This window comes from Limanda limanda, chromosome 14, assembly GCF_963576545.1.
Source record: "Limanda limanda chromosome 14, fLimLim1.1, whole genome shotgun sequence".
Classification (NCBI taxonomy): Eukaryota; Metazoa; Chordata; class Actinopteri; order Pleuronectiformes; family Pleuronectidae; genus Limanda; species Limanda limanda.
Window position 1 is genome coordinate 26,438,316 of NC_083649.1, and position 13,819 is coordinate 26,452,134.

A 13,819-nucleotide genomic window follows, 5' to 3' on the forward strand; every position below is an offset into this window, starting at 1 on the left:
AAGTAACAATTTATTCATTCTATTTAATTTACCTTTTATTTATTGTTTAAAAGTAGCCTAAGTGGGATACATTTCGTAATCTGTCAGTTTGTGTGCAGTTGACAGGGGCTATACAATAAAGGGCACATTTTTATTTATTTTCTCTATTGGCTGCCCGGCAGTCATTAAATGAATGTTAATATTTGAAATAAAACTTGTAAAGCTCTAAGTGAATTTGACTGTGTTGTATTTTAAGGTATGATTCAACTTTTTTCCATGGTCCAGTATTTAAAAAAAAAAAATAACCAAAAGAAACATCGTATCGCCACTCAAGTATCGTGATAGTATCGTACCGGGAGGTCCCTGCTGATTCCCGCCCCTAGTGTCCTGAATGTTCAAGGACAAAGTTTGTGCACTACCATTCCTTAGTTTTTGCACTTCAGTTAATGTGTAGAAGACAATGTTGTTCACAGAATTAAATGTGACATTTGAAGTGAGTTGAGCAGATTTATTTTCCTCATTTTTTGTAATGCCTTTGAATAATATGGGGGACATGAATCGCAATATATCGCAGAATCGAATCGCAATACTTGCTGTATCGCAAAATGTTAAGAATCGCCATTATATTGAATCGTGGCCCAAATATCGCAATACTATTGAATCGTCACATTTTTGCTAATTCCCACCCCTAATATAATCCTAATTGGACAACTAACACTAAAGTAGAAAACAGTCAACACTATACAATGTGTTGAGGCAGATGGCTGGACTATGAGAGTCAAGCCCGAAAAGCTGTTTCCGTTTCTGCTGGCATGGGGTTCAGTCTCAACACTTCTTTAATCCCCCCAGAGACCACCGGAATTACCATCCAACAAGAAATTATACAGGCGGTGGACGAAGAGGAAACAGAAGCGGGGTAAGCGAGCCGGGCCACACGCTAAGCTAAAGGCTAACCCGTACAGACCAATGCTCCAATGTCTGTTCTGTGCCAACTCTTGGTCTCTTACAAACAAGATGGATAAGATAAGAACGAGAATGACGCCTCATTGTGTGACCGTCATCACAGAGACCTGGCGGAACAACCACATCCTGGACATTGCGATCGCAGTAGCCAGCTGCTCTCTTTACAGAGTAGACCCAATGAGGGACTCCGGGAAGAGCAGCCGGTTCACAGCCGAAGGCATTATATCTAAACGCTGCTGCCCAGACCTCACTGTAAGGTGCAGACTCCTTCCAAAACAAATGCAAATGATGGCTTTACAAAGTTTTAACTACAGAAGATAGTGAAAGCATTACCGCTTTTGTCCACAGAGGCGACAAAGTCAAAAAAAAGGAACGTTTTTTGTAGGGGCTTAAATTAAAGAGTATTTTCTCTCAGCAGTTGCCAAAATTCTTGATTGTTGTATTATGTACTACCTGGAGATAATGTATGTTTTGATTTGGCACTATTCAAATAAAATGTAATTGATATGAATGATCCAATTTATGCTCATCAAACTAGTCTAACTTTTGGCACATGTGTACTTGATATGATCACCACAGCCGGTACAATCTACGTCTAAGTCAGAACACTGACACATTTAAAACAATAACAAAGTCGACGTCACTCACCTCAGAAGCATCATATTAATCCACAGATCGATAACATTCCAACAAAAACGGTCTTGGTACATTGCCAAAGGTCCAGACGATCCAATCCAGTAACATAATCAGTCCAAAACACACTATTACATCAAAGAATAGCCACAGTCAGCTGTTGCGTAATCTCAGAGCAGCCAGCAGCTCCATGTAAACTTTGATGTGCCTTCTGTTCACATGTAAACAAAGAGGATCTCTCGATCTCAAAAATGGTGGCTAGCAGCTCCTATCGGTTCAAGTAAGCTGTCAATCTAAACTTGACCCAATTGGAGCTGGCATGGGCTGCCTACAATAGCCAACAAGACACCTCGTTGACGGACAGAGCTTGCCCCTCTTCTGACGTGTAAAGACTGAGCCAATTGCAACCGATTGTTCTGATGACTGACGTATCGTTTAGCCAATAAAATTTCCAACATGCAGATGTGTTGCTTCACGGAAAAAATGTAAGGAGACAGCAAGCAAGTCACTGTGAAACAGTGTCCAGCTGGTCCGCGAGCATCGTGCGTCCGTGTTTCGTCCCCGGTCGGGACTGCTTCATGTTGCTAAAAACATGAAAGATGTTTATTTGTGTACATTTTAAACCATAAGACCGGTTTTGTCTCCTTTATATAAAAGTATGATCTTGAGTGTAAAATTAGCCTTTTTAGCCTATTTGGTTATAAAGGGTCTTTTGGAGTCTCCAAATGGCCTTTGTGGAGGGGGGGGGGAGTTCAGAATGTTACCTTTCAAAAGAGACCAAGACCTTGCATGTACTCCAAATGGTTGAAGAACAGCTTTCAATTTAGTTTGGGTATTCCTCAGACAGGTGTTTTAGGCGAATCTCACCCGACTCTTAACAGGTGGGGTTGAGTCAAAATAGCCATAGGTGGGGTGGAGTCAAAAGACATCAGCCATCCTTGACAGCAGGCAGACATGATATCAATTCCACATTTTTGGCCTGTGTCTTGAGAAGGACCTGTACTTTTTTGTTCACATCAACAGTGACAGAGAGAGACAAAGCTGTGTACCATCAGCTGTGGTGTCAACTGAGCGTGAATGTCAGCTTGTCAATTTGGTAAAGTTACAGAAACTGATTCAGCCCTAACCCACTCTAATCTTCAGGTGCACTGATGCTCTATCATCCTTCAACATATGCACAGTTTTTAATTTCTTGTTGGGTTGACTTATGTGAAATTTTCCATGTAATTAACAAGTGTCAGGTAATTAAAATACCCACTCAGTAACCATACCTTCCAGGCTTGTTAATGTACTTGTGCAGTCGGGCTTTGACTTCATCATAGGTAAGGAAGGCCATGTACCCGGGGTGTGTCACTGCTAGGAAATTCCAGTTCCTCAGAATTGATCCCCATGGCTGAAAAAAAGACCATCCAGAGTTGTTAACACAAAACAAATTATTACACATTCTACATATATTGATAATATGGTCAACATCAAGTGATAAAGTGTAGGTTAACGTGGCTGCGTCTGAATTCTCTGGGTGTCACCAAACAGGAAAAACAAAGTGAATGTTTGAGAGAGAAAATGCTTAGGCTGAGGTCTCTGATGTCCAGCCAGCTCCACAACTAAGAGCATGCAAGCAGCTTGTGCACTGCAACTCATTGTGTTTGGCTTTGTTTACTGCTGGCTTGAGGTTTTCTGCAGGACAGAGTTATACAAATGACAAAATGGTTGATGGGGAAGAGAACTAGCAAAACTTATGCTGAGGGGAGGAGTCAGTTTACTTGACTGCTCAGCAGCAAAGATTTATTAAATGATCTTTGAAATAAATGTGTTATCAATAAGACATTAATGTGTAACTTTATATGCACATATAAAAGAGACACTTCACAACACAACACAAAGACAGGAGAACAAATGTGTATGTCTATCTTTTAATGACACAGTGTTTTTTCCATCCTGTGTAACAACCACACTTCCGGCTTAAAGTAACACTATAACCTTTACTGAGCAACAGCTTCCTGTACAGCCAAATATAGTAATTCAATCATGCTCTTAGCTCATTAACAGAAAACTAAGCCTCTATGCATTTCTTGTCTGGAACTCTAACTGCACCAACATGAAATGTGGCCAAACGTGTATACTGCTCATGATTCCTGGCTTCATGAACTGAAACTGCTCGAACAAACACACCTCTATGTAGAATTCTTGGTAAAAAAAATGTATGTTTCCTCACTGAATATCAGAGACAAACCCTGTTTAACCTACAGTTACTTACTCTTAAACTTGCTGGGTATGATTCTAGTAGTTTAAGCCACTATTTATCGATCAGTAGCCCACTTTCCAAATTCTCCACCTACAAGTCAGTGTACCAATGATTTTAGGTAAATGAGATGCATAATGTTGCTGAAATACTAAATTCAGACATCCTGCCACTTGAAAAAAGAACATTGGTATTGACAGCGAAGCGGTGTTCATCAGATCCCTGAATTAAGAGCATAAAGATTGTGTTGGGAGGGGATCAGTGGGGCTGCCAGTTGGCTCCATGTGGTGCAACGTCATTCACCTCCATGCAGCCTGTTAGCTGAGCTCACCAGGGACAATAACAACAAACTGTATAGGTGGTTTGGCAAATAAATTACTGGCCTTTGGGCTGATATGGCAATGGAGCAAGCCCTAACCACTCTGTGAGTTTGTTGATCTGAGCAGTACACTGGAGAGTGGCCCTGCCCAAAGCGGCAGTCGACAGCCAAATGGAAAAATACACTTAAGTTAACTATTGAGTGGGACATAGTCAGACTGGGAAGCAAGCAAAACACTGTTCTGTCATTCATTGGTTCCGTCACACATTTTGTACATTTGCATGAAGGTAAATCCAGTTTCTACAGTCAATAACTTAAGTAATTAAGCATAAGACCTGCCCAACCTTCCAAATGTTTGGCCCATTTTTGTTCTTTGTTATCTGATCCCTCGCTTGTCTCCACCAGGATTCCCAACCAGTGAATCAACAGGCCAGGGACACAAGGCCGAACACAGGGGACTAACATACAAGTTACACCAGCCTTGAAGTGGCTTCCCAGGTAACTACTATCTACCACTGTATTTGCTTTAGCACACCGACAGCCCACGAGTTCATGAAAAGTCAAAAAAGCGATAAATCCGAGATTTCAGTTTGTTTTTAACCTATTAAAATCAACACATCCTGACAAAATCAGTCTAGTATTCACATGCGTATTTGTCATGCTCGGAGTAAACATGTAAAGTACAAAGGTTGTGCCAAAGTAAAGCATCGCTTTGAGGCCTCACCGCCCACACACCATCTTGAAGCCACATGGGCCTGTAATCTGGCAACAGAAGGGAGCTAAAGCCACACAGAGTACATCCACACATTTCAAAGAGGAACAAAAATAGAACTGAAAATATGCACTAGCAAAATGGATTCTATATTTCTTATTCAAGAATACATTCAACATCCATATGTAGGAGAAATGGTTTATTTCAGTTTCAGGCAATACTACATTTTAGCAAAAATAAACTAGGAGCTAGGGAGATTGCTTGATCAGATATCCTGTCTTCAAGATAAAGCCACCACCATGAGTGCAACATCCTCTTTTGCCATCTTTGAAACTTCCTATGATACGAGCAGACCCGGTATAAACACAGCTTGGAGAAGGGAACACCTGCAGATGTGTCAACACATGTAATAACAACACCAGCCTTTTCCAGCATCCTTTTGTTTTAATGCTTTCTGTTTCTGGTTTATTCTCAGAAAGGAATACTCCAGAATGACATAACTGGCTGGTCTCCCTGTTTTAAATGTGGCACTTGTGGGTGTCATTGCTTGCAGTACTCTGACTGACTGAGTTCTTATGTCACATCAAAGGAAGATTAAAAATACAACTCAGACTAGCACAGATCCAAAACACATTTCTTTTCCCTTTTTTGCAAGAATCATTCACAAAAAAGATGTGTACAAAAGTAAAAACAAACTAGAGGCACTGCATACAAATGTCCAAACCTGTTGTACCCTGTTGTATGGAACCTAGAGTAAAACACCTGTGCATGTGTGAAAAAGATTAGATTCACAGTTATGTGTCAACCAACCTGGAAAAGGCGTGTGAAGATGTCAAACTCAAACACAGAAATGTAGTCGTTGCAGGTGAGATCGATGGTGGATTTGAGGGCCATGGCTTCCAGGCCCGAGCTGATGGGATGCAGTTCATGAAGGCACTGTCGGAAGACTTTCCATGGCACAATTGTCCTGAAAAAGAGCAACAAGTCCAAAAATATAATCATGGATACTAGCAGCTTGTGTTATAACTGGTGTTTTATCAAATTTCATCAAATACATCCATTAGCTATACCCACTTATCCGGGAGTCGTGAGGAGGCTGAAGCCAATCCCACCTGACTTTGGGCTACTAGTGGGTTACACAGGTCACCAGCCTATCACAGGGCAGCTTTTGGATTTTGCTTTCCAACTATGTGTCTTTATTTAGTAAAATGTATATTTGAGAATACAATAGAAGGTCTACAAAGAGACACATGATACAAATTCACAGCTCAGGTGTGAAGATTCTTAAGAAAGAGTAATTGATTTTCAAATAACAGAGTAATAAAAGTGATGACCTCACCCATGACTCGGTAGAAATGTATACTTTTCATTTGATGGTGTCTTGATAAAGGAATGTATCTGTTTGTGATATTGTTTGCTGCTAAATGTCAAATACCCGATGTGTGAGGCCACTGCTGTCACCTACACTGCAAAAGCAAACTTGTTTTGCAGAAATATAATTGCAGGCTGGGTTAACTTCAGTGGCAACACAGTTACTGAATAAATGAAGTGTTACATTTAGTAACAGCAGCAGTCACAAGGAGGGGATGAACAGAGCGTCAGTTTTATGCTAATTAACATAATGAAAAGGGTGGCTGTGGCTCACAGTGGTTTGTCCACTAACCATTAGGTCAGTGGTTTGAGTGTCCATTCTGCATTTCAAAGTGTCCTCAGGCAAAATGCTGAAAACTAAATTTTTCCCTGTGTGATAGCGAAATCATTGTACAAAAAAGAATGGATGTGAGTAGTCAAATAGGACTTTTACTGTAAAGTACTTTGGTTACCTTCATCAAGAAGGTTATGATTTCATATGCATTGGTGGTTAGTTCGGAGGATTAAGCAAAAACTGCTGGACGAATTACAACGAAACTTGGTGGAACATTTAGGGGGTGGATCAAGGATTCTTCTCTTCATTTTCTTCAACATTGCAAAATAGGGCATTTTGATTCATGGATGTTGATGAAAAAAGTGAGGAATAGCTGATATCTACACTACCGTTCAAAAGTTTGGGGTCACCCAGACAATTTCGTGTTTTCCATGAAAACTCACACTTTTATTCATCAAATGAGTTGCAAAATGAATAGGAAATATAGTCAAGACATTGACATGGTTAGAAATAATGATTTTTATTAGAAATATTAATTTGGTTCTTCAAACTTTGCTTTCTTCAAAGAATGCTCCATTTGAAGCAATTACAGCATTGCAGACCTTTGGCATTCTAGATGTTAATTTTTGAGGTAATCTGTAGAAATTCCACCCCACGCTTCCCGAAGCACCTCCCACAAGTTGGATTGTCTTGATGGGCACTTCTTGCGTACCATACGGTCAAGCTGCTCCCACAACAGCTCAATGGGGTTGAGATCTGGTGACTGCGCTGGCCACTCCATTACAGACAGCATACCAGCTGCCTGCTTCTTCCCTAAATAGTTCTTGCATAATTTGGAGGTGTACTTTGTGGGCGGCTGTGGCTGAGGGGTAGAGTGGTCGTCCTCCCACCTGAAGGTCGGCAGTTTGATCCCCAGTCTGACCCATCTGCATGCCGAGGTTCCCTTGGGAAAGATGCTGGACCCTGAATAGCCCCCCATAGAATAACAAAGTGCTGCGATCAGATGCACTGTATGAATGTGTGTGTGAATCAGTGTTAATTTCGTTGACGATAACGAAAAATATTCGTTAACGCCCCTTTTCCCATGACTAAGACGAGACGAAGACGTAACGAAATGGATCTTTGAAAATAAAAACTATGACGAAATCTATTTTAATTTTCCTTAACGAGACGAAACGAAAATGTTGGCGGTTGACTAAGTCACAACAATTTTTAAAAACATAATCGTATCAGGCCGTCATGAAGTTCCCGGAGCGGCGAGTCTGTGTGTGTGTGCGTGTGTGTGTGTGTGCTGCCAGACAGCGCACCGGTCCCGAGGCTCCGCCTCCGCGCACTCGCTCAGAGAGACAGTGAGATCAGAGCTCGTTCATGTGAAGCAGGCGGTCACTGACTCCCCGGCTGCTTCTTAACTATGGAAACAGTGAAAACACAGAGTTCCTCTGGTCTCAGCTGCTCTGAGATCAGCGCCGCAGCTTCTGGATCAGAGCAGAGGCTGCAGTTGGTATCTACCGAGCTCCAGCTGCAGTTTCCCCCTCCGGTCTGATCTGCTTTCAATTTTTGTTTTCACATTTCGCCAACGCCAACTAAAATATATAGGCTGCAGCTATATGTTTTTATTTATTTCAAAATAGGGTACTTCTTATTTCATACATTTCCCACAAATATGGGGATGACTCAAATAACCCTACATAGTTCTGCATTTAATTTATTTCAAAGTAGGCCTACACTTGCCTGTGTATTTTCTTCTCCTCTTCATCAGCATTTGGTGTTTCCCTTTGTTGTAACAGGTAAAAATAAATAAAATGTCAACAGTTTTCTTTATTGTTGTTCTATAATTTCATAAATGCAATAATCTACAGATTAGTATAGTATAACTTTATATAAAATTTTATCAGCTTTGTTATCAAATATGTTTTGCGGCTCCAGACAAATTTTATTTGGGGGAAGAGGGGGCAAAATGGCTCTTTTGATAGTAAAGGTTGCCGACCCCTGCTATAGACCTATAGGAGGGACATCTAATGGACAACCTAACTACTGCAAGCTAGACTAGTATGCAGTTGTAGACACAACACAGGGGGTGCCTGGACCTGAGAAGGGAAGATAAGGAGTTTAATGTGGCTATTAAATGTGACTAAAACTAGACTAAAATGTAATTTGTTTTCGTCGACGAAAACTAGACTAAAACTAAGAAGGATAAAAATGACTAAAACTAGACTAAAACTAATATGCAATTTTCGTCAAAAGACTAAGACTAAATCAAAAATAGCTGCGAAAATTAACACTGGTGTGAATGCGTGAATTTAAAACTGTATTGTAAAGCGCTTTGAGCTGTCATCAAGACTACAAAAGCGCTATATAAATACAAAACCAAACCAACCATATAACTCCCAACTTATTATAAAAATATATTTTAATAGTATTGTTGCATTACTGGTGGAAAACTACATACAACTAGTGCTGGTCATCAAATCTTAAGATAGCTGAGTCCCCACTAAATTGAAAGTGTTAACATGTATATAAATTATTATTATTAATAATTATATTGTTATTATTATTATTATTTTATCAATAGGTTTCACTGTTATTGTTGTCATTATAACAACCAGTCGGACAGTTGAATACAGCAAGTACGCTGTCTGTTCTATATCTCCTCTTGTCACCCAGTGTTTGCATATTGGGGGAACTGTTCGGTTTCTCTCTATTATGTTGTTAGTTCTCTGTAAAGTGCCTTAAGATGATATAGGTTGTGATTTGACACAATAAAATAAAAATGCACACCTTGCAAGGCAATGTGGTGATATCACAACAGTTCCAGAGCTACCAGCTGCAACAGCAAAAAGATCAAACTGAGCAGAGAACGAGGGAGATAACAGGGACAGAGACAGCAGAAGGACAGCCAGATATTAACCTGACAAAATAAAGCACAGTTGAATGCTTCATGACCTCTGAGTTTAACAAAATGCCTTTTGAAAGTAGTCACGGCTTTAATAAAAGCAAGCCAGGGCTGATGGGAACATCACTTTCTCGTTCAACGCATGGCTGCCCACTTTAATATTCACTTGCCTGTATACATTAGCCTCACATAGCAAGTGCTGTGTCTGACAACGCCTAACTAGAACACACAGACTTAGTATCATTAGTTTCCTTTTGCTGATGTATTAAGTTGCATATTTTAGCTGTACTCCTATTATTCCTTCTAATTAAAACTGTGTCTCCTACACCATATCCTGACGTAAAACACAAGAAATCCATTGATCTAAGGGACATATGTGACATAAGTAATATACATAGATCATTTACTGAAGCAGGCTTTGCTGAGTCTGTGACATCTGTGACTTAGTGATGCATTATGACCTTGGTTGGTTGTGAGGTGGGAAACCTTCTACTGAGCCTCTGGCAAGGCCATAAAGGTTACAGGTCTCCTGACAAGACGTGACAAACATCCACAAGAAAGTGATTTTTGATGGTGAAATGTCGTGTGGGCTGAGAGCTCAGCATCCTCCAACTTAACAAAACATGCAAATAAACAAAACTCATTCAAATTGAGAAAACATCTTTCTGAATTGAGGAAACACCTTTCTCAATTTGACAATACATGCTTGGCATTAAGAAAAAGCACTGGAAATACTATCAACAACACACAACACAACCAAATACACACAAGACTGCAAAGTCTTTCCAGGGGAAACTAAAAACCTCATGGGGATACCAGTTGAAGGTGGCTTATTGTATGATTCATATATTTTGGCAGATAAATGCTGTTAACCTGGTCTTAGCCCTGCATGCCACTGAAGAAATCTCTTCTTTTCACACATTTCCTCTGTGGCCTAATTAAAATCAAGTTGTTTATGTATTATTTTACTCCTGAATTATTTGATGGCATGAAATTGTGATCAGGGGATAGTTGTGCATTCTGTTATCTGAGATAATGATGTGCGACTTCTACTTACAGTATGTCACAACTTAAGTCAGCTCTTAACATTTTCATTGTCTTATCTTATTTTGCATGTACTAATTCTCATGTCATTTCAGAATTCAGCCACTCCCCCCTGCTCTGCATCACCTCGACCTACGGATCCCATAACCTGCTCCACCCCCAGACTCACCTGCTTTCCATCTGTTCTCTGCCAGATCGTCTAGTGTAAAAGAGTAAAAAGAAGATGAGGAGCTAATACACCCATGATTATAATACTAAGATTATAAAGTCCTTCATGTGTAAATGATGAATGGACTGTTATGTAGCACTTTTCTATCACACACCCTTCACACACTGCAAGCACAGAAGTCAGGGCTAATTTGGGGTTAGCGCAGATGACATTTCAGAGTGCAGACTGGCTGCCGGTCTGTGTGTGATAACTGGAATTAAGCCATGTAGACAAACGTACATGTGCACTTCTGACTCCTGCCACACAGGGCTGGATGCATGTTTACGTTTGCTTGTTTCAGTATCCTCTGCAAACTCTTAGAAGGCAGTTTGTACCTTTTCTGTTTCCCACAGCATCAAATGGGTGAAATACATGTCAATACAATAACATAAAACAGCAATGCTGCACAGAGGAAGTAAGCTAGCTCGCAAGTGAAATGTTGTTGTTCTCGAAGGGTTGTTTGAAACCTGCCACACAGTGTTGTTCCACATCTACATTGCTATCACAGAGTCCATCCTCGCATCACCCATCACTGTCTGGTAAAGCAGATAGGATATTAAGCGGCTGCATCAATTACTCTGCCAAGAAGATCTCAGGCTCAACAAAGCACAGGAGAGTGGAGACCCAAAAAAGCAGGTGTTCAGCAGGTGAACTGTACAGGTGATAACTGAACTGTACTGTGTCATCCAACCAGGCATTACAATTTATACAGATAAAAACAGAAAAAGCAACAATCATTATACTAAGCCGTTAATGTTGTTAACACTGTATTGGGGTAACATCCAAGCATTTGCCCCTCATATCATTATATTGAGAAACCACATGGTTATATATGAACCATCACAAAAAAGATTATATCCTGGATATTCAAAACTGGAACATCATCTCCCTATCACAGAATGAATCTTTCAGCCATAAAATTACCTCTGAATAAAATTAACTCAGAGCTGCAAGCTAAGATGGGGTGAAGCTTACTTTTCTCCAAAGAATCTCCTCCAGAAGTCAGCGGCATCAGCCTTGGTGATCCTGAACGTGTCTCCATGGAACTGTCCTCCAGGGAAGATGGCTTTGATTTCTACCAACATGTGACTGAAGATTAGAGACAGCTTGGTCAGGTTCCTCCTGCAGAGAAGAGGTGAGAAAAGAGAGGAAACAGTTGGTGCATCTAAAATGCTTAATAGACACCATATAGAAATTATTTGACAGAATCTTGTTGGCTTACTGGAAACAAATATTTGACCCACTGTCCCAACACAATATGCAGTCATTCAAAGTGCAGAGATGATTTAATGGAGGATACTGAACTCCATTGGTATCATCCTGGCTGGAGCTGCGTTCACGTTCGTGCATGCACACACAAGCTCTCGCCCAAGGGTGTATGAGACGAGATCTGCGCAAGACGAGATCAGCGAGAACTTGCGATAACTTTTTTTTAAGAAGTGGTCACCACTTACTTCAATTGTATCGGATTTGATTTGCAATACTGTTTACCCATGAGACTCCAGATATGTTTTGTGGACTCAAACACTTCACCCACCCCTCCATCAGTAAAGTGGTGTGAAGATAATGAGTGGATTTTCATTTATGGGTGATCTATGCCTTTAACGGCATCGTTGTCTTCTTAACAACCACTCAAAGCACTGTCCAATACATGTCCCATTCACCCATTCACACAAACACATTCATACAGCAATGACCAGGGACACAACATTTTGGGACTGGAGTTGCCAGGAATCAAACCACCAACCTTCCAATATAGACAAAGAATAGAATGAGTTCTCCTCGGAAACACCACTGAATAAATCTATAAATTGTCGCCATTGCTAATGTCATTAAGAGCATTAGACTGGCAATGGTGGAGCCCTAATATTTGACCTTGTGAGACAAATCTTTTAAAAAGTTTTGGGATAAATATGGGATTTTCCATTTCCAGTCGGTCTACACCATAGACTGTATATATATATATATATATATATATATATATATAAAGGTCTACACCAGGGGTAGGCAACCTTTACTATCGAAAGAGCCATTTTGCCCCCTCTTCCCCCAAATTAAATCTTTCCGGAGCCGCAAAACATATTTGATAACACAGGTTATAAAGTTATATATAGAGTTATACAATATAGATAAAAACTATAGTTTGTTGCATTTATTAAATTATAGAACGACAATAAAAAAAACTGATGACATTTAACTGCTAGTTTTATCTGTTACAAAAAAGGAAAACACCAAACTCTTATGAAGAAGAGAACAAAATGCATGTGCAGGCCTACTTTGAAATAAATGAAACACAGAACGCTGCTTTTTTTGCTCATCTCCAGCTTGGTACTTTTCAGCAGATGCTGTGTGCTTGCTCTGGAATTGTTTTGTCCCTGGTTAGTTTACCAAGGCCGGGGGTCGAAAACTCCAGCGACCTGCAGGGAAGAGCGCCGGCACATAATAGGATGTGACGGATATTTTAGTTGACAAGAGCAGGTCAGACCGAAGGCGGACACAGAAACTTAAGCTCGGTACAAACAACCTGCAGCTTCTGCTCTGATCAAGAAGCTGCGGCGCTGATCTCTGAGCAGCTGAGACCAGAGAAACTCTGTGTTTTCACTGTTTTCACTGTTAAGAAGCAGCCGGTCAGTCACTGAGCTTCACGTGAACGAGCTCTGATCTCAACGGTGTGACGCCGGTTCACACCGGACGCAAGTCTCTGAGCGAGTGCGCAGGGCGGGGGGCGGAGCCCCGGGGCCTTGTGTGTGTCCGCTATCTGGGAGCGCAAACACACACACACACACGCACGCACGCTCTCACGCGCGCGCACGCACGTGACGTTCACTCACGTTCATCATATGAAAACTGATTCGTTAAGTTCACCGTTCGCGAAAAATATGCGCAACACGCACTGTACAGGGAGCCACTGCAGAGGGGCTGAAGATCCGGAGCCGCAGGTTGCCGACCCCTGGTCTACACAATCTAAAAATGTAAATTGCATGAACAACACAGACTTGAGCAATGCCACAGAGATAACTAATCAGAAAGACTTCAATCCTCAGAATGGTACAGTTAAAGACTTTTCCCACACAAGTCATACTTTGATGTGGTATTAGGGAGAGAGTTGTGAGATTAGTGCTAAAATAACAAAACCCACAATGAGTTTATGTTCTAGTCTATGTGTTTTTTTTATGATGTA

General features: G+C 40.7%; 1 protein-coding gene across 5 annotated transcripts in view; it reads right to left on the bottom strand.

Annotated features, from left to right (window-relative positions):
* The window catches only part of cblb (Cbl proto-oncogene B, E3 ubiquitin protein ligase), a 52,856-nt gene that overhangs the window by 21,771 nt on the left and 17,266 nt on the right, over positions 1 to 13,819 (bottom strand). For all 5 annotated transcript variants that reach the window (XM_061085396.1, XM_061085397.1, XM_061085398.1 and 2 more), the window contains 3 exons: positions 11,614 to 11,760; positions 5,659 to 5,815; positions 2,847 to 2,968 (listed from right to left, as the gene is read on the bottom strand). In XM_061085396.1, the coding sequence (XP_060941379.1) occupies positions 2,847 to 2,968; positions 5,659 to 5,815; positions 11,614 to 11,760 (426 nt within the window). The remainder of the gene's footprint in view (positions 1 to 2,846; positions 2,969 to 5,658; positions 5,816 to 11,613; positions 11,761 to 13,819) is intronic.